Source organism: Eretmochelys imbricata, chromosome 16, assembly GCF_965152235.1.
Source record: "Eretmochelys imbricata isolate rEreImb1 chromosome 16, rEreImb1.hap1, whole genome shotgun sequence".
NCBI lineage: Eukaryota > Metazoa > Chordata > Testudines > Cheloniidae > Eretmochelys > Eretmochelys imbricata.
In genome coordinates this window covers 20,646,701-20,666,996 of record NC_135587.1, presented here as the reverse complement: position 1 = coordinate 20,666,996, position 20,296 = coordinate 20,646,701, and the positions used below count along the sequence as shown (strand labels likewise).

Below are 20,296 nucleotides of genomic sequence, written 5' to 3'. Positions count from 1 at the left end.
CAGCTAAGAATCTACCTGGAATTCTCTCCTTCCATTCGGGATTTTTAAAGTAAGATTTTTACATAGCTGTGTTGGAGATAAAGTTATATAAGGTTGTATTGTCAATCCAGGATCAATAGAGATTCTTAAAGAACTGGAAAACAACAACAACAACAAAATGCATCAGTAGACAAAGTGAAACAGACCTGCATTATAATCACTTCTGCTTTAGGCATGAAAAATATATATATTTTAAATTGCTTAAAACCTAAATTACCAGAATTTATGCACAGAGTTAAAAATCACAAATAATTACATTTTAAAATAAGACGGTGGATGATTTTAAAGTCAGTCATTTTCTTCTTTACCTACCTGCCAAGATCTGAGTTTGTCTACTGCAGAGGAAATATGGAACAGTGAAAGGATAACACCAACCTCTAAAGGAAGTTTGGAGTCACTGTAACTACAGGACAGGCACTGCAGGGGCATGCCAGTGCACCTTCAGCCATCACCTGGGAGGTGTCACAGGTAGAGAGTTAGTCTAGCTCCATATCTTTTCAATCATTGGCTTTTTTGACGGCATTCCTCAGTACAAAGAAAACAGAAGCTTCAACCATTTTGGTATTGTGCCTAAAACGACGTTGCCTTGTATAAAGGGGTCAGGCTGATCTCTTTTGTGATCCCAAAGCAGGTTCTGGATGCAGCTTAAATCCACATAAATTCATATAGTCACTGACTCAGTTAATGCAAAACTACTATTCCTTAACTGGGCAGCCTTTATTCTGTTAGTTTAATATGGATTTTTTAATTGTTCCAAGCACTCAGGTTTTATTTTCTTGACTAAGTGAATGATGCTGTTGCAAACACAGCATAGGAAGAAGCCTGACGACAGCGTGCATGTGGGTGTGGTGCCAACACTGAAGATGATGTGTAGTGTTTAGAATAAAGTTCCCTGTGGAAAAGTTTGCTTCTCTGACGAGTGAGCAATTCTAAGGGGAAGAAGTTTGAAAAATTCAGGAGAAGCATCAAAGCAATCTAGGGGGATATCCGTAAGGCACACATTGTGACAGAAACATCAGGGAAGACTGGCTGAGTCACATACCAAAATGCAACCTCAGGCCACAATAGACAAGCTTCTGTGAAGTGCAGAATATCTTTAATCCCCAACCACCCTCCTCCCAGTACAGTCTCAAACGCCAGCCATCCACACCCCAGTGTAAGCAGGAAAACTTTCACTTCCTTCTCTCCCAGTGCAGGCAGATAACCACCCTCACTGCCTCCAAACCTCAGCACTGGCCCTGGGTGCTGTAAGGAGTGTATGCTGGTCCTGGATACTGGAGAAGTGGTGCTGGGTAAGAGTGAGTGCTGATCCTGGAAGGTGGGGGTTGGTGGTGCCCAAGTATCTCAGTGAAGTCTCTACAAATGCTTTCTGCCTCCAATCCCACTATCTCCTGCTGACCTCTGCCTACCTCCCAAGAGAGCAAAAGCAATGCTCCTGCAAAGCAGTCTTCAGAAGCTACTACGGCAAGCTGAGGAAAGATCCCCCTCCTTGTCCACAAGCTTAGGGGAAGAAAGGTGCCTACTATTACTTCTCTTGCAGCCCTGGAGCATCCGGCAACCCAGCTCTGAATGCAATTGGGAGCCATTAGAACTTCTAGATCTACAGACCCCTTTTTTCACATCACTCATGAAATTCTCCAAACTACATTCTTGTCACACTTCCTCCTGTAAGCTTTGTAGGTTCTCCTCTCGCTTTCTTTATTGTTACTAGGAATATCTGCATAAAACCCAGACCTTTTAAAATCTGTTCCTGCTTCTTCCCACTGGAAACCTTCTTCTGTCATAGCCACAGAATTATGATTTCAGATAAGATGTGTACAGAAGTGGGAGGAGACAATAAGCAGCAGGAGCAGATGAGCCTCTGGTCTTGCTCCCAGTTAAGTCAATGGGAGTTTTGCCATGGTCTTCAAGGGAAGCAGAAGTAAATCTTTTTTTCATCCAGCTGACCTAGTCACAAGAACTGCTGGCAGCAGTTCTTGACAACTTTGCATTTAAAAAATGGACAGGGAAAGAAAGATTTCATTTTCAATCAGTCTTTCTACTCAGGATGTTGATACAAACCACTTGAAATCTTGCTGGTTTCATGGTTCATGATCAGAACCCAATTTATTAAATGTTATAAACTTATGAATTCACACCATTTCTTATATACAAATCAAGTTTTTCAATTTTTAAAAAAGTGCTCTTTAAAAATTAGATTAGTATAAAGCACAAGTTACAAGAAACTGCATCTTAATTGAAAGTGAATTAGTACATCAAGAAAGGTTTCAACCACACACACATCAATTGGGGCATGAGACACTTTTAAAACCTTAACGTTGGTTTACTGAAATTTTAACTAAGGAAACACTTAGCCTTGTTTATATAGACAGGGTATATAGTGCTTTCGTCATTAAAATTAATTACAGCTTAATCTTATTAAAGCAATATATTTGGAAAACTGCTATTTTAAAATACCAACTTGCATCCCAATTTCAAACTAAAGACCCCAGGCCTGCAATCAGATTCAGGCAGGCAGAACCTTATGCCTGTGAAGACTGATTGCAGGTTTGGGGGCTTAGAATAAATCTTTTTTTCCAGGTGTACTATTACTAAATTAAAATTTTTAGTGACCTGATGTAAATATTTAATCTAAAAATCAAATGTGGTCAGGCAATAAGATGCCAGACGACCACGACTGAAATATTTTTAAGTTTAACTGCACAACAGTATAAAGCACACAAAAGATGTCTAGACATAAAGGTCATTGTTTCTTTTTTATAACAACATTACTAGTACTACACTATTCTATGCTACAGCCTGCCAATTCTCTGCAAGATCAGAGCATATAGGGGGATGAAATGCAATACTGGATGCATTCTTGACTGCTTTTGCTCTATTCTGGGAAATTAAGGCCAGCCTCAGGCAGGCTGTTGAAATAAGAAATAGATGGGTGGTAAATAGAGATTTGGAAGAGGTTAGCCATTTAAAAAGACCAGATTATTACAGAAATGCTAAATAAAACTGCTGATACAAAAGATACAGATGACTTGAAGGGGTTCACTACACACAAACTGAAACTGAAATAACTAAATTAGTTTTAATTCACATACTTTAGTTATTTCAGTGCAAGTCTATGCATGGGGATGCTCTTATTCCAACATCAGTGTCCCGTTTAAAAAAAACCTGATTTTTACTCTGGATGGAATGTGGGTGGGAGGGGTGAATGGAGTAGAGACACTGAAAATACCCTAGGATCTCACTCAAACAAAGATTTGCCCGCCAAAAATTTTAAGGAAGTATTTATTGTAGCAAGCCTAAGTTTGCTCTATTGCACAAAACAATAGAAAGGGATCAAATTTTTGCAGAGATGCATCTTATAGAAACCATTGTTAAATACTAGACACAAGACACTCCAATGCAACATAAAGTTAAATTTGAAGAACAAAACGCATCACATAATTGTAGGGCATCAAAATGAGATTAAAGAACGCCTCTGGAATTATTTTGGCCTCGGATACTTCAGCAGCATGTAGATCTAGAGCAATCCACTGCAGAAATGTTGTTCGAATGAACATACAGAAGCAAAAAGCCGCTTTGCAATTGTGCTTCGAAGCACCTGCTTACAGGAGGCTACCAGGATGTTCAGAAGATAAAAAGGACTCAGCAGTCCCAGAGTTGAAGCAGGAAGCCCTTAAAAGGCAGCTCCACACCATGTTCCTGAACTTGCAACTGAATCTATAGGGACAGACTCCTGACTTCAGTGGGCCTGTGTTAGTTATAGTAGTCCAGCAGAGCAGTTCTAATTTCAAGATGGGGACCCAAGTGGAAAATGGCTATATGAGGCTGTTCTAAAATAGTTCCAATTCCATGAAATGTCAGAGAACGTGCTTCACTATCTGTAGTATTCCTAATCAACTGCTGTTGTTTTCTAAGATCTCTTAGCAACTGGCCAATACATTATGGACACAAATGGGTTCAATTCCAATACATGTATGTTTCGATGCACCATCTAATTGAAAGCATATTTAGCCACGCTGTCTTCTTATCTATGACAATTACATGTCAAATACAGCATCCTGTAGTAATGCATGCCCTAAAAATCATTATAAAAATATTTCCTTAAAGCACTTTAAATAATTTACAAAATTCTACAAAAAACTTTAAACATTTATCCATGATACACCTGTTAAATAGGATTTTTCACATTAGCGTACACATGATATATATCAGTATCTTCCATCTTCTTCCTTTTACTCTCAAGTTTTATCAAGATATTTACAATGATAGGTATTTTCTAAAAAGACTGAACGTTGTTATAAAAAAAAGTACTTACAAATCTGACACCTCGCTTTTCACCAGGGAACTTGTGCATTCCTCTACAGCTATGTCACTAAATTCTGCGGAACTTCTGTCTAAAGCTTCCTGAACATGGTCCTCTTTACAATCAGCTTCCCTACTTTGCTGGGCTAACATTTTCCCTTCCAGAGTAGAGTTGGGTACATTAATTTCTTCCTGCCTGCTGCTGTCTTGCTGGCTCTCTCCTTCCTCTTCCTTAGTGTACGTGTTTTGGCTCTTAAAAATAAATGTTCCTACACTAACTTGGTCCTCATCTACTGCTGCCATGATGGGTTCCTGCAATGGGGGATCTGGATTTGAATCTGAGCTGCAATACATCTGCTTGTCTCCCAAACTGTTATCCTTTCTGTAATCATCTGCTTCAGTTTTAACATGCAAAGAAGCAGCCTCCAGTTGTTCACAAGTTTCTGCTATATGGAGACTTGTCTCCTCTACTATGAGGCTCTGAGTAAAATTTGCTTCTTTTATTCCTGTCTTTCCCTCTCCACTAAGGTTCCCATTTTGCACCAAGGCTCCACTTTTCTGTTCAAGTGCACAAACATTCGGGAGAGTTATCTCAGTCCTTAATGTGCTGCTATGGGGAAGTGAAAGTTCTACATTTTGCCTTTTGTTTAGAAGCACAGATTTCTTTCTATCACGAGCATACTTTAGACCAGCTATAAATTTGCTGGAAATTTTTAACTGAAAGGTGCTATTTCTTTTGGAACTCGACTTAGCATTAAAGTAATTTTGCAATTTACACCCATCACCTTTGCTGTGTGGCAATGGAAGGCTTTTCTGCTTAGGCTCTATAGTACCCTTTTTACTTAATGAGTTTCCTTTTACAGATAAAGCACCAGCAGCTACACCTTTAGTCCACACTGTCCCTTGCTCAGCCTTCAACTCCAGAGTAGTATGGAGGTACACATTCTCTGCGTAGGATGCACCTTCCCCACTATCATGCAGTATTGCACTTTGTCCTACAGTTCTCAGAGAGCTTTTCAGTTCATCTGTTTGCTGAGATACCTTTTTAGTTTTTTTACTCTGACCTGATAACATGTTAGTCTCATTTTTGATTAGCTGGTGCTTTGCTTTTCCTTTATTTGCACGTGGTTTGGTAACTCTCAATGAGTCAGCAGTTAAGTTAACCCTCCGTATTTCCATACTGCTTGCAGAGTCTTTAGCCTTTTCTGCCAAAAATTTCCTAATTTCTTGTTCGATGCTGTCATCACTATCCACAGAGCTGCTGTCATCTGTTGCTGAAGTAGCAGTCAAAGAACATCTTTTATTTTTAGCTGCCTCCAGGTTATTCTGGTTGCAAACTGGTTTAGGTTTACATTCTTTTTTAAACTGCAACGCAAACGGTAAGTCCTTTATGCTTTCTGATCTTCCCTTTGACAACCTGCCATTTACATTGTTCTGGGGGCTTCTAACTGCATTTTCCTTAGTATCTTTATATGACTTTGAGAGGCAGCTTTTTAGCAGAATAGGACTTTTGCATTTCCAGTCCTTTTGCTGGAGGCTACTGAGTTCATCCAAAAGCTGGGTTTCTGTGTCACCAAATCTGACTTTCTTCTTGCATTGGATTTTTTGGTCTTTGGACTTTTTCTTTAGTTTCCTCTTGGACCTTAAGAGGTCTTTGATAGCGCTATCAAGATCTTCATCGCTGTCCAGAGAACTGCTCTTGTCATCTGTACCATCTCTCTCTTGAGCCTGGACTGTACTTTTTATCAGTTCTCTTGTGTTACTCTGAACCTGCATCAAGCTGTTTGCGAAGTCTAAAGCTACATGCTTCTCAACAAGTCCAGTTAATTCTGTAGAGATCAGCTGCTGACTTGTTTCTTCGTTACCAGACCTTCCAGCTTCACAGGCTTTTCTATGACTGCTCAGGCCACTCCCATCTTGCAAAACTGGCATTTTGGCGCTATTACCATAACCCGCTTCAGTACACCCCCTCTCCATCCCTTCCGTTTTATTGTCTATGCTCTGTTTTGCCACTTTGCTTTCTCCTTTAAGTCTCCTTTTACGACTCAACGATAGATTTAAAGTTTTGGGGAGGGAAGGTTCAAGGCCACCAATTACACTGTTATGCTCAGAAGACAAAGGCCTTTGGACAGAGTAGGAGAGATTATCAGGTTTTGTTACAAGACTTTCTGACTGTGCCTTGAGAGCCAAAAAAGCCCTTATTTCTTGCTCTATGCTATCATCGCTGTCCACAGGGCTGCTGTCACTTTCACAGTGGGAGGAAGGCATGCTTTGGGGATAGAAAAAAGGGTTTGCTGCAAATGATTTGTCCTCACCTCCCATTTGGGGAGGCATGATTGTTTTGGAAATGTCAAGGATGGCTTCCGCACACATCAGTTCTGCGGACGTGTCTGCCCTGCAAGAAGCCTGCAATGTGAGCTCGCATTTGGCAATTTTGTTTACTGGAGATGCACAACTTCTGCCTTTTCTCAATGGCTTAAACAGTTTGTTAAATTCATTGCCAGTGCCTTTTAATTGTGTAGATTTTGTACTAATCTCTCTCCTCTTGCGGCTTAAAGATTTTTTAGGGTCTTCTGCCAATGCACATTTTGTTGAACTAATTGTTAGGCTTGCAGAAATGTCTGCCACACCTTTTTGCAAGTCTGTTGTAGGATTCGCCTCTTTCTTGATTTTCTCCAGCTGATAAAGCTGAATGGCTTCTTCGATACCATCATCGCTACTTGAATCAGAGAAGTGTGTGCTTTCAATTATTTGTTCCCCTCCGGTTTTGCAGAAATTTCTCTTGCCTTCACCTTCTTTACTGTGCTCGACAACCCAAGGTTGGCTAATAGCAGTCATTTTAAAATGTGCATGGTTTGTTTTACTGAAATCACTAGGCTCTTCACCGATTTTAGACTTCAAACATTTAGATTGTACATTGGTCCTCCTTAGTTTGGACTGGTGCCTTAAGAGGAGTGCTTTGGATCCTTGCTTTAAAGTACTGCGATTTGCTTTGTTAGCTGATTCTTTGTTACATTTAAACATAGATTTCTCTTGAGTTTCTCTCTGTTCTAGTTTTTTATCCTCCACAATTACACACTTATTAGTTTCTTGCTGTTTCTTTTCATTCAAGAACTGTACAATTTCAGCATGTATGCTCTGTTCAAAAGAGTCATCACTACTGATGCTCAGAGGTGAAGCAGACCGTAGCTTTTCACAAATTCCCAAGTGATCAGAAATGAAGCCTTCAGTTACCATTTCAGCTTTAAATTTCATAGGGAGTAGATTATTAGTCACCTTATTCTGTGAGAGTTCCCTTTTGACCTTCTTGTCTCCATCTATTCTATCTGAACACTCTGCATTGTTTGGCAATGGCTGGATACTCTTGCTTTTCTTTTTCAAGTACTCTTGAATGGCTTCCTCTATGTCTCGGTCAACAGAATCGTCACTATCAGAATCCAACAGGAGGGTCCCAAACTCTGAACTGTCTTCCACTTCTGTGCCATCAGAATCAGCAGGGCAACCACGCTTGGAATATTTAGTGTGCTGTTGTAGCATCCGGGTACTAGATGTAAGTCTGTTACCCCTTTTTTCTCCCTTTCGTTTTTTCTGTGTAATACAATCATAATCATTGTTCATACCCAGGGAAGATTCTTGACTTTGCAGGTTATTTATGATCATCTGAACTTTTGCATTTACAGATGCTCTAGTAACATCCTCTTCAGATTCAGAGAAGCAAACAGGGTATCTACAACTCCTCGACTGTCCAAAGGACTCCCATTTTGTCTGCAGAGCTATCAAAGGAGAGGCATTCATAAGAAACATTCTAGCAGGCAATGAAGACATCCGCAAAAGAACAGTTTTTCAGGCTGGTCTCTCGTCCATCCTAAGGGAAAAGAAAAAACACTAATGACAGGTTTCAGAGTGACAGCCGTGTTAGTCTGTATTTGCAAAAAGAAAAGGAGTACTTGTGGCACCTTAGAGACTAACCAATTTATTTGAGCATAAGCTTTCGTGAGCTACAGCTCACCTCATTGGATGCATACTCTTATGCTCAAATAAATTGGTTAGTCTCTAAGGTGCCACAAGTACTCATATAATGTATATAAAATAAAATATATAAACACACCACTTAGACAGATTTGCATGTGATACAACTCATACGTTACTAATGTCCAGTAGTCTTGTTACATCAGCTATTCTCAGAAGTTGCTCCTAAATATAATTTAAATGGGAAATCTATTACTAGTACCATTTAAAGAGGAGATAAAACTGAGTTGCTGACCATTTGAGCTCATTAAAGGTCCCCTGGCACTCTGGCTCTAGCTATAGTCCAATCCAGGTAATTATACTCTGCCTACCTAAAACTCTTCCTGCACTTTGAACATAGTATTCTTTTACTCTAATTCTAATTGCTGTGGGCTGTAAAAAGTTGTCAAGGTGGGCTGTAGCTGCATTTTAGGGATGAGTAAAGAGGACCGTTTATATGGGGGTCCATCATTTTATTAATTCTATAAAGAGTTTGGGGACAAAAAAGAAAAAAAAATTAAGAAGGACTTTCAAACTGGAACAGACTTAGGGGGAAAACTGCAAAATATTCTACTAATGTCTGTTTGTATTTTCTTTGTCATCATTATTGTGTTTAAGTAATTTTCACCATCCACAACCAGGTTTCACTATTTGTGCGGTAAAATCATGTATGAATATATTTCCACTGAATGACTGCAACATTATACATTCAGCAATATGACTTCACTGCAGGATCAAGGCCCTTCTATAAATACAAATCTTCAATAGCCAGTAAAAGTGGTAAGAAGATTATGAATTATTCTTTATATTACAGTAGGGCCCACTCTCGTAAGTATTGTACAGCCACCCAGTGTAAAATAGACTTCATCCCCAAAGACCTTACAATCTTCCATGGGACTCCACAAGGACACAGGATTTTGACTGCAGGCATCAGTTTGCAGGATCAAGATCGAATTTTGCTTGCTCAATGCATACTCTTGTCAACCCCGTGTTCTGGCAAAACACTGCTGCAGGGGAGCCATTCCACAACTCTGACACGCAGTCACTCCCACAAACATGGTGGGTCTCAACCACTGCGTGGCATTGTACTGTATAGAAACTATAAAACCAAGCTTCTATCTTTGAATTTCTTCCAATCTAACTTTTCTCTAGACGGAGCATTCAGAAAGATTTTTTTTTGCAACAAGTTAATTTGTGGCAGTATATTTTCTTTAAGAATTATTATAGTTCTAGAATTTTTAAAACAAAGCATAGTAACTTTTTCTTACCTCTCTCATGGTTTTGTTACAGACACGTGGGTATTAAAAATGTGGGGGGAATGATGCTTGCTTGCTTACTTTTATCAGGCACTTGGAGCACCAAGAATGAAAAAAGCATTACAAGTACTCCTGTTCTTATTACAAATGTGCTACATATGGTTATTTTTGTCAAACCTGTTCTTTGACCTAGAGGCAGGGGTCAACTTTAACACCATTTAAAAAGAAGCCTGGGTCATTGTTCAAATCCCATCAGTCTAGGCAGAGTCACCCCTGATCTGCCTTATGTGATTTCCCATCCCGGAAAGTCCAACGGAGCTAATGCTTCGCTGCTCCTTCATCCTTTGGCTCCCTGCCACAATGTTCTGGCATAAAATATTCTCACCCAAGCCTTTGGCTCTAGATATTGATTCTTGATTTTTCCCCTGTTATAATTAGTTTTAGAGCATTGCTCTTGTTGTATAATTTAATTTTTAAGGGTATTGCTTAAGAATGTTCTTCAATTTGGTTGGTGCCCAGAGCAATCTGATACATGCCATTATAAATTATTTCTATAGTCAAGCAAAAAAAAAAAAAAAAAAAAAAGTTAAGGATTTACCCCTAGTATGCACGTTCTAATAAAATACAAGTATCTTTGACCTTTCAAGTGTCAAGCAATTAGGAACCACAGGTAAACTGGTGACCTAGCTAGGTGGTGATTACTTAGTAGTAGCCTAGAAGACTTTACTTGTAATGTGTACTGCAGTGAGGGTCACTGGTAGAGAATGTGGATGATTAAATAGTTTCCAAGTTTTCTGTAATATAATTTACAGTACACTTCATAAAAAACCTGGAGGCTTTCAAGCACTGGTGGTAAGTTAAACAATCATGTTATGAGAGAAATGAATTGAGAGAGACTCAGAACACTGGGCTAGTTACCCCTGAGTAATGCATTCAATACATTTAAGCTTTGGGCTCTGTACACATTGCTATTTCTTCCCTATTAACCTCTTTCTTTCCAGAATAGTGGATGTCTTCATTATCTGAACAACATGGGATTGTTGGCATACTGAAAATTCACAGCTATCTACAGGGGATTGGGTTTAACTTTTGTGTCATGTTATCCACCCATAACTTCAGTGGGCCACTGCCAATCATTTAATAGAGGCTGACGGAACTTAACTGCACACCACTATATTAAAGCAATAGACTACCTATAATAACCACATTCAGCATCTTCATGGACAAAGGATCCCAAAGTACTTTACAGAGCACATACATAGCTATCACTTTCTCTAACTATTGAAATGCAGTCACTTCTAAAAAGGTACATAGCAGCTATTTAATGCTAGACAGTAGTGTACCACAGTAATTTAAGACAGCAAGACTGCATCCAAATACAAGCACAGAGATTTTAGGAGGTAGAATGAAGTTATCCAAGTGGAATTTAGCCACAACATTAAAGTTAGCATCCTGACTCTTGCTGGTTGGGCGTGGACCTGAAGAGGACACAGTTCTCTTCAGAGCTGTGCCACTGACTTGCCACACAACCTTCAGCAACTTGCTATAAATGGACACAGTGATAGCAACCCACCTCGGTAAAAGGATTTGAGAACAGCAGCTGAAGAGTCCGATCACTGCAAAGTAGATGTCCCATGAACAGTGCCACGGTACCTTCAGTGCCCGAGAATGGCCAGGCACATTGAATTTCACCTTCCTGAAGGAGATGTCCCTATCAGGAGACATCAAAGCATTGGTCTTCCTCAGCCCCACCTCACGCGGGCCTCTGCCTTCACACCCCCCGGGACCCCAACCCAGAAACGCTCCCAACCAGCCCTTGGCTTCTCTGCTCAAACATCACTACCTCCACCCTCCTGGGCTGCAACCTCTAGTCCTTTCCAGAGACACCCTAGGCTGCCACACCGAGGGACCCCTCCCACCGGCCCAGCCTCAGGGATCTCAGCCTGTCGCCCCCAGAGAGCCCTCGACCCCAGCCCTGCACACCCCAGGGATCCCACCTCCAGGACCCCAGCCCTGCACACCGCAGGGACCCTGCCTTGTCACTCCCCGGGATCTTAGCACGTCACCGCCAGAGAGCCCCCGCCCCCGTATCCCAGCACCCCCATATCCCAGCCCCCTACCCCCAAGGACCCCGATCCCGGGATCCCAGCCTTGCACACCCCAGGACTCTGCCTTGTCACCGCTAGAGAGCCCCACCCCGGGGTCGCAGCCTGTCACCCCCTCAGCAAACCCCCCCGTATCCCAGCCCCCCCAAGGACCCCGATCCCAGGATCCCAGCCCTGCACACCCCAGGACTCCGCCTTGTCACCGCTAGAGAGCCCCCCCCCCGTATCCCAGTCCCCCCATATCCCAGCCCCGTACCCCCAAGGACCCCGATCCCAGGATCCCAGCCCTGCACACCCCAGGACCCCGCCTTGTCACCGCTAGAGAGCCCCCGCCCCCGGGGTCGCAGCCTGTCATCCCCTCAGCAAACCCCCCCGTATCCCAGCCCCCCCAAGGACCCCGCGCCCGCGATCCCAGCCCCTCCCCCAGGAGCCCGGGCCTTAACCGTCCCCGAGACCCCGGCCCCCCAACCGCCCTTGGCCTCGCGCCGGCCCCGGGCCTGGCCCCTCGGCTCCGCCTGGCAGCGGCTCCCGCCGCCCTGGGCCTGGCTGTTCCGCTGCCCGGCCGGGGCCTCGGCGGCTCCCGCGGCGCCTCCCCGCCGCGCTGGCCGCTCACCTGCCGCGGGGCCCCGGGCTGGGGGCGCTGGGGGAGCGGGGCGCGGCTCCCGCCTGCTCCGGCCGCTGCCCGCCGAGCTGGTGCAGGGGCGGGCGCCGGGCGGCGCTTCCTCCCCTGCCCCCGGGGAGCGGGGGGCATGCGCCGCAGGGCTCCGCCGGGGGAGGCGGCGGCCTGGCGGGCCGGAGCGGCGGGTAGGGGCCGGGGCCGGGGCCCCCAGCTGGGGGGGCGGCGGCGGCGCAGGCAGGCGGGTGCGTTGCCCCAGCCCTGCCCACTCTGCCCCCGCCGAGGGTGCGCTGGGGCCGGGGTTGCAGATGGCGAATTGCTGGGGGGTCCCTGTTGTACATGAGGCTAAGGGTCCGGTGTGGGGGACGGACCGTCTCCGTCTCTTTAATCTCTGCCCCCCTCCCTAGTCACCGGTTCCTAAACCTCCCAGCCCCCCCTGTGCCTGAACCCGGCAACGACTGCGGCATCCTTTGTTCGGGGCTGCGGGGAGCCGATTTTCAAGAGAGGCTCAGTTCCCGTTTAGCTGCCCAAAGATTTCCAGAATCTGGCCCCTTCGTTTGGGTCCCGAGACGGGAGGGGAGCCCGCTGGAAAACCTGCCTCTCCCCCCTCCGGCGGGTGGCGTGAGCCCTTCTGAAAAATCCCCTCTCCGAGCCCAAGAGCCTGAAGTGAAGACCTCCCTGGGCTGCAAGAAGTCCTCTTCTTGCGTCTCGTCTGTGGCGAACCGGATTCTCCGCTTCTGGCCCCGAGCAGTGCCCCCCACGGGGGTTCCTTGCACGTTGCTGATACCTGGCTCCATCACTGCAGGTGTCCCATGCTGGGGATGTTAGCAGGTCTCCTTTAGGCCTGCTGTATTAACACCAGCACCTCAGCTGTGGGGTTAATCTCTGGACAGTCACAGACCCCTACATGCTGCTCGTGTCCATAGAAACAAGTTGCCTCTCAGAAAAGTAAACTTTTCTTTTTTTTAAGAGTTAACATGAGGTCAACTTGATTAATGCATTTGGGGCCTGATCCAAAGCCCAATTGAAGTCAGCAGGCATCTTTCTACTGACACTTCAATAGGTATTAGATTGGGACTTGGTGAATTTATGAGTGTCAGTCTTTGCTCAAATAAATTGGTTAGTCTCTAAGGTGCCACAAGTCCTCCTTTTCTTTTTGCAAATACAGACTAACACGGCTGTTCTTCTGAAACCTGTCTTTACACACATAAGTATAGCTCAAGCAGTGAGAGACTCAGACTTGATCTAAAGATCGCATGTTCAAAATTTGCAAGTGACCCCACCAGTAGTGTCTTTATGTAGGCAAATCATCATACAGTGCTTGTTTTAAGTTCTTCCTTTTTCCCAGCCAGGTCTGTCTCTCCCTGCACTTAACAAAGACCTTTAGCTCAAGCTATACTTCGCATCTAGCTCTGTGGCTATCTCTGGGTCTTCTCCACACCATCTGCCATCTCCTATTTAACTCACTGAAACACCCGGTCAGAAATACCACTCCTTCTAGTAACAGACAGCTCATAAAGAGGACTATTGGTTCCTTTTTCTTAGCCGTGAAAGAACACTATTGTTGCAGTGACAGTGCTCTTTCAGGATTATATTTATCGTCGTTTTTACTCTGTTCATTTTCTGTCCTGCATTGTTATGCAGGCCTAAAAAAGGGTGGAGGGACAATCAGCTTGAAGAAGATATGAGCTGGAGGTGTAAAAGGAACCAACAAAAGCTAAATTACAGTTTGCACTCTTCATCAGAGAGAGAGAGAGAGTGAGAGCAATAATGGAATATTCCTTGAACAAATAGGTAATATTTTCCTTGTAAATGTACATAATATTTTTAAAGACTGGAAAGAGTTAAAACCTAAAATGTTTTTCAACACCAGGTAAAAATGAAATAGAAAAAATATGCTTTAGAACAAAAAATACTTTAAACTATATATAATGGATATTTTGCAATAAAATTACAAAAAAAGACACTCCCCCAACCTGCAAATACTTACACAGGTGAGTAGTCCCAGGCTACTGCCATGTTTAAAGATAAGCACATACATAAATCTTTACATGATTGGGGCCTAGAGTCACCTGTGTGGAACTCATCTCAAGATCAGGGCCTAAAGTCCCAATCTTGCAAATATTGATGCACATATATAACTTTACTCACCTGAGTTGTCCAACTGAGTTCAACAGGACTACTCACTTGTGTTAAATTTGCAAGATTGGGCCCATACAGTGCAGTGTATTTATACACGGATGCTATTACCAAGACCAGGAAAAATGTCGCATACAAAGATAAAAAATAATTCACGCTAATGGACCCTTGGGAGTGTAATATAAACCCCTTGGCCAAGAGAAAAAAATCCTTAAAACCAAACAACCCCCAAGCAAGCAAGCACAAAACTCAAAGAGAGATTCTGCTCCCTACACTTGCTCCTGTCTGCAGCAAGCCCTGGTCTAGGGGGTATATTGAGGGTGGAACCAGGGAGTAGGAGGAGACCGGGCATAGCACATACCGTTACAGCGATTCTGACTCGTGCCACAAGCAGCACTGAGGAGGAGAAAGCAACAGGTATTCTGGGAACTGTTTTTGCCACTGGAGAAACTTTGAATCAGGAGGGTTCAAAGGTGGCTTCAAGCTTCCCCCTGGGTTGGCTCAGCAAAGAATTTGGCTTCAGTTTCTAATCACTGCATCTAGAAACCTATGAACATAGGAACAGGGAGACATATAATCAGGATTAATGAGCAGGCAATTCTAGAGCATTTGTTGCTGTTCAGATACTGTACAACGGAACAGCAGATGTAACACTTTCAGAAGAGAGCAAGAACTTCCGTTAAGTCCCTGATTCAACCCATGACTTCAGTGCAGCCACTCACGTACTTAAAGTTATGTACGTGCTTAAGAGCTTTGCTTCATTGGGGCCTTAATGATCAAAAAGCCCAGCAACTCTTTTATGATGGGCCAATTTCAATGTTCATGTAAAGAATATTAAAGTTGCCTTCAGTTTGTATATCATAGAAATGTAAGGTTGGAAGGGAACTTGAGAGCTCCCTCTCCCCCACAATGCAGTGGCAGGACGAAGTATACCTAGGCTATCACTGACGGGCGTTTGCCTAACTTGTTCTTAAAGACACCCAGTACTGGGGTTCCACAACCTCCCTTGGTGACTTATTCCCAGTACTTAATTATCCTTACAGTTAGAAAGATTGCCTTATATCTAACCTAAATCTCCCTTGCTGCAGATTAAGCCCATTACTTCTGGTCCTACGTTCAGTGGACATGGAGAACAATTGATCACCATCCTCTTTATAACCTTCCTTAACATATTTGAGGACTATCTGGTCCCTCCTTAGTCTTCTTTTCTCAAGACTAAACATGCCCCATTTTTTAAACCTTTCCTCATAGGTGAAATTTTCTAAACATTTTATCATTTTGGTTGCTCTCCAGTGGACTCTCTCTAAATTGTCCACATCTTTCCCAAACTGGACACAATAGTCCAGCTGAGGCCTCACCAGTGTTGAGTAGAGCAGGACAGTTATCTCCCATGTCCCACATATGACACTCCTGTTAATAATATCTTCAAATGTATGTCAGTTCTCTTTAGTTTCCCACAGATGAAAGGGCCAACATGCCACCTTGATTTATTTTCCAATACACTCAATTTCACAGAGCATAAATATTTGTATGATGCTTCACAACAATTAGCATTCACTACAAATTCATCTGATGAAACATGCAGTATTTGGTATGCATGTTACCAAAACCACACAGTGAAGATCTAACATGAATGCAGGAAATGCTGCAAATTTTACAGATACCTCAGCCCCCCTCAAGTACATGTCAATAGAAAAGAGAAAAAATCTAAAATTTTCAATCACAGTCTTAAAACGGAGTAAGAAGAAAAGGAGTACTTGTGGCACCTTAGAGACTAACCAATTTATTTGAGCATGTTTCATATTCTCTGTGTATATATAAAGTCTGCTGCAGTTTCCACGGTATGCATCTGATGAAGTGAGCTGTAGCTCACGAAAGCTCATGCGCAAATAAATTGGTTAGTCTCTAAGGTGCCACAAGTACTCCTTTTCTTTTTGCGAATACAGACTAACACGGCTGCTACTCTGAAACCTGTTAAAACAGAGTGACATCTAGTGGCTGTGCCATCAATCTGCTGCACAATGCTAGCCTGACACAATGGCCCTGATTCTCCGCTCTTCCACTTTTTGTACACCAGTGTTACTCCATTAATTTCAGGAGAGTTGCTGTTGATTTACACTAACGTAAATGAGGTCAGAATCAGACCCTACTCCTCTTAATAATCATATCACACAATCATTTTCCCTAACCTTTTTCTATTCAAAGATTACAAAGCATGCTGTGCATTTTGGATAGAGATTGCATGACCACAACTGAAAGGCTGCCACCTCTGGATGGAACGTGTCAGCTGCCTGACAGCATATTGCAATGACACAATAGAGTTTAGGATAGAAAGTATAACTGAAATTGGAGGGGAGGTTTAGCTAGGTACAATACGATAGCTAGAATTTGGTCAGGACATGAAGGCGTATGGTTCCTCATAGAATAGAATAGAATCATAGAATATCAGGGTTGGAAGGGACCTCAGGAGGTCATCTAGTCCAACCCCCTGCTAAAGCAGGACCGATCCCCAATTAAATCATCCCAGCCAGGGCTTTGTCAAGCTTGACCTTAAAAATATCTAAGGAAGGAGATTCCACCAGCTTCCTAGGTAACGCATTCCAGTGCTTCACCACCCTCCTAGTGAAAAAGTTTTTCCTAATATCCAACCTAAACCTCCCCCACTGCAACTTGAGACCATCACTCCTTGTCCTGTCATCCGCTACCACTGAGAATAGTCTAGATCCATCCTCTTTGGAACTCCCTTTCAGGTAGTTGAAAGCAGCTGTCAAATCTCCCCTCATTCTTCTCTTCTGTAGACTAAACAATCCCAGTTCCCTCAGCTTCTCCTCGTAAGTCATGTGTTCCAGTCCCCTAATCATTTTTGTTGCCCTCCGCTGGACTCTCTCCAATTTTTCCACATCCTTCTTGTAGTGTGGGGCCCAAAACTGGACACAGTACTCCAGATGAGGCCTCAGCAATGTCGAATAGAGGGGAACGATCACATCCCTCGATCTGCTGGCAATGCCCTACTTATACATCCCAAAATGCCATTGGCCTTCTTGGCTACAAGGGCACACTGTTGACTCATATCCAGCTTCTCACCCACTGTAACCCCTAGGTCCTTTTCTGCAGAACTGCTGCCTAGCCATTCGTACCCTAGTCTGTAGCGGTGCATTGGATTCTTCCGTCCTAATCCCTCCGCTGTGCTGTCCAGATGCCAGCGACGCATGCGGCTCTGCTCCCTCCAATCCACAAGCTTTGAAGGGCCTTTGCTGGCGCAGCTGCACAGAGCTGAAACTTCAGGGCTTTGTCTGCAATTCTAATGTTATCAAACAGCTAGAGAGGGACACCGGGAGGGAAGAGCCAGTGGAGCAGCCCAGGGATCAAAGGCAAGAATGAGCAAGACAGACTGTGATGTAGTGAGAGGGAGAGCAGGGAAGCAAACAAAATGTGTGAGAGAGAACAAAGCCAGGGGGAGTCATGCGTGTATGTTGATGAGTGGGACTGTGTATCATAGAATCATAGAACTGGAAGAGTTCATCTAGTCCAGTCCCCTGCACTCAAGGCAGGCCTAGACCATCCCTGACAGGTGTCTGTCCAATCTGCTCTTTAAAAATCCCCAATGATGAAGATTCCTACTCTTGCAAAAAGTGCCACTGGAACTTTAATGACCACTCGTCCAATTTGCTGTTGCCCTGCACCTTGTTAAGTCTTTGCACCATGCAAATGTCGGTGTGACATGCTCCAGTTGTGATCTAGTAGCATGAGCACACACCTTTGCACTCACTTTGCAACATGCAAATGTCTGAACTGGGTGTGGGTAGATGAGAACTGGAACCCCTGTGTGGACAAGATGTTGGTTCTCTATTTCACCCAAAAGAGGGCACTTCTGGAGAACAGGGATATTATTTCAATATGACTTCAGAGAGAAGCATGCCATTTCCTGGGAAACTAACGCCACTTCCTGACGTTTCCTTAGACGTCTCCCATCTAACTAATGACCAGCCCCAACCCTGATTTGTTTGAAAAATCTGATGAGATGCCAACTCAGGCTGGCATGTATGGTTACAGCCTCCCATATTAACTTCCTCCTACCCTATGATAGCTGAAGCCGGGGAAATAAAACTCACTGAATGTTCAGTGTTTCTTTTGGCATATATAATGTGCTTTTAAATTCAGAGAGTGCTTGGCTGAACAAGCTTTCTAAAAGGCACCTTCTACAAAACCCCACCCAGACAAAGCTTCTAATAAGCTTCCCTCATCCCTAACCGCCAAGCCTGTAGCTCAGTGGTGACTAAGGGCATGGCTACATTTGCAGATGTAGAGTGCTGTGAGTTAAACCAGCCGTTGGAGAGTGCAGTAGGGAAAGCGCTGCAGTGTGTCCACACTGTCAGAGTCAAGTGCACTGGCGTGGCCACATTAGCAGCTTTTGCAATGCCACAAAGAGCAGTGCATTGTGGTAGCTATCCCAGCATGCAAGTGGCTGCAACGTGCTTTTCAAATGGGCAGGGGTGGAGTGTGAGAGGGAGTGTGTTGTGTGGGGGGAGAGAGTGGGTTTTTGGGGGGCTGAGAGCATGTCAGCATGCTGTCTTGTAAGTTCAGACACCAGCAGACCTCTCTCACCCCCCCGCCTTTCTCTCACACATACTCACAACAAGCAACACTCCACAGTAATGGTTTGCTCTGTCCCAGAGCAGATAAGCATGCCAGCTGTCAGAAACAGAGCTTTGAAAGGGCATATCCGCATTCCTACAGCCGATTCCAAAACAATGAGAAGAGTGGCCACGTGACTTAAGGGGATTATGGGATGTTTCCGGAGGCTGATCAGAGCTCAGTAATGCAACACCTCATTCACACTGACGCTGGGGTGTTTCAGCTGAGGCATAGCAAGCGTTATGCTTCTCGTGGAGGTGGATTACCAGGAGCGCTCCAGCTGCAGAGTCCAGACGCTCTAAGTGCCCTGCTAGTGTGGACAGGTCATGAGTTAGGGTGCCTGGGGCTGCTTTAATGCACTCTAACTTGCAAGTGTAGCCCTAAGGTATGCTCTCTGCATGACACGTCCTTCCCTCCAAAGCCATGTGAGAAAGGAGGAAGGACTCAATGTTTGTGCACCCCATTGGAAATGTGCCAGTTCGATTTGCACATACATACACTTTTTAAGATAAAATCCTAAATGACTGCAGCACTGTTCTTGCACACACACCTTTCCTTGGGAGCTGCATAGAAATTGCTTGTTGACTGACAGCACTCTGCAGTTACCAAGCACTAGAAAGCTGTGGCAGGATTTTACGTTTCTGCTGGGTGAGTTGCCACATTGCACATCCCTTGACTTGAGAGACCAACCAAGCCACTTCCTGAGGTCATTTGTCTTTCTGATCAATAATGTATATGCAAATGAGGCCAGTGCTCTCAGCCCAGTTCCCTCAGGGACAGATGACAAAACTGATTAGCACTAATTGGCACCCTTGTTAAAATTACTAGAATGAAAATGTGTTTTCAAAATGGAACATTCTCCTGACCACAGGATCTGACTATTTCATTTGCAGCTCATTGCAGGGGGCTCTGCTTATATGGGGCGATGCATTAGACACTAAAGCTGCTTCTGTATATGGATTATCCAGGGTTGAGCCTGGAGCATTGAAAATGGCCTTTTTTCAGACAGAAAAAGGACAAGGCTGAAAAGACATGAAAAAAGAATCACCTGGCAGTTTCTCCTGATGTTAGGTAACCTGTGGCTCCATGTCCAATTATATTTCTCATAGTGACACTTGTTAAAACCCACACACTTCTACCAGGCTCCTGTTTCATTCAGACCATTAAGGGTTCCTATACTGTGCAATGCACAAGCA

The 20,296-nt window shown here is 43.9% G+C and overlaps 1 protein-coding gene across 1 annotated transcript; it reads right to left on the bottom strand.

Annotated features, from left to right (window-relative positions):
• Positions 1-2,115: 2,115 nt before the first annotated feature.
• PPP1R26 (protein phosphatase 1 regulatory subunit 26) lies at positions 2,116-12,434 on the bottom strand. The gene is made up of 3 exons (XM_077835803.1): positions 12,324-12,434; positions 11,179-11,316; positions 2,116-8,206 (listed from the first exon to the last, which is right to left on the bottom strand). The coding sequence occupies exon 3, from the start codon at positions 8,164-8,166 to the stop codon at positions 4,351-4,353; it is 3,816 nt and encodes a 1,271-aa protein (XP_077691929.1). The 5' UTR covers positions 8,167-8,206; positions 11,179-11,316; positions 12,324-12,434; the 3' UTR covers positions 2,116-4,350.
• Positions 12,435-20,296: the final 7,862 nt, after the last annotated feature.

Excerpts from the sequence above, each read along its gene's own strand:
- PPP1R26 (XM_077835803.1), bottom strand. The coding sequence starts at position 8,166 with ATGTCTTCATTGCCTGCTAGAATGTTTCTTATGAATGCCTCTCCTTTG.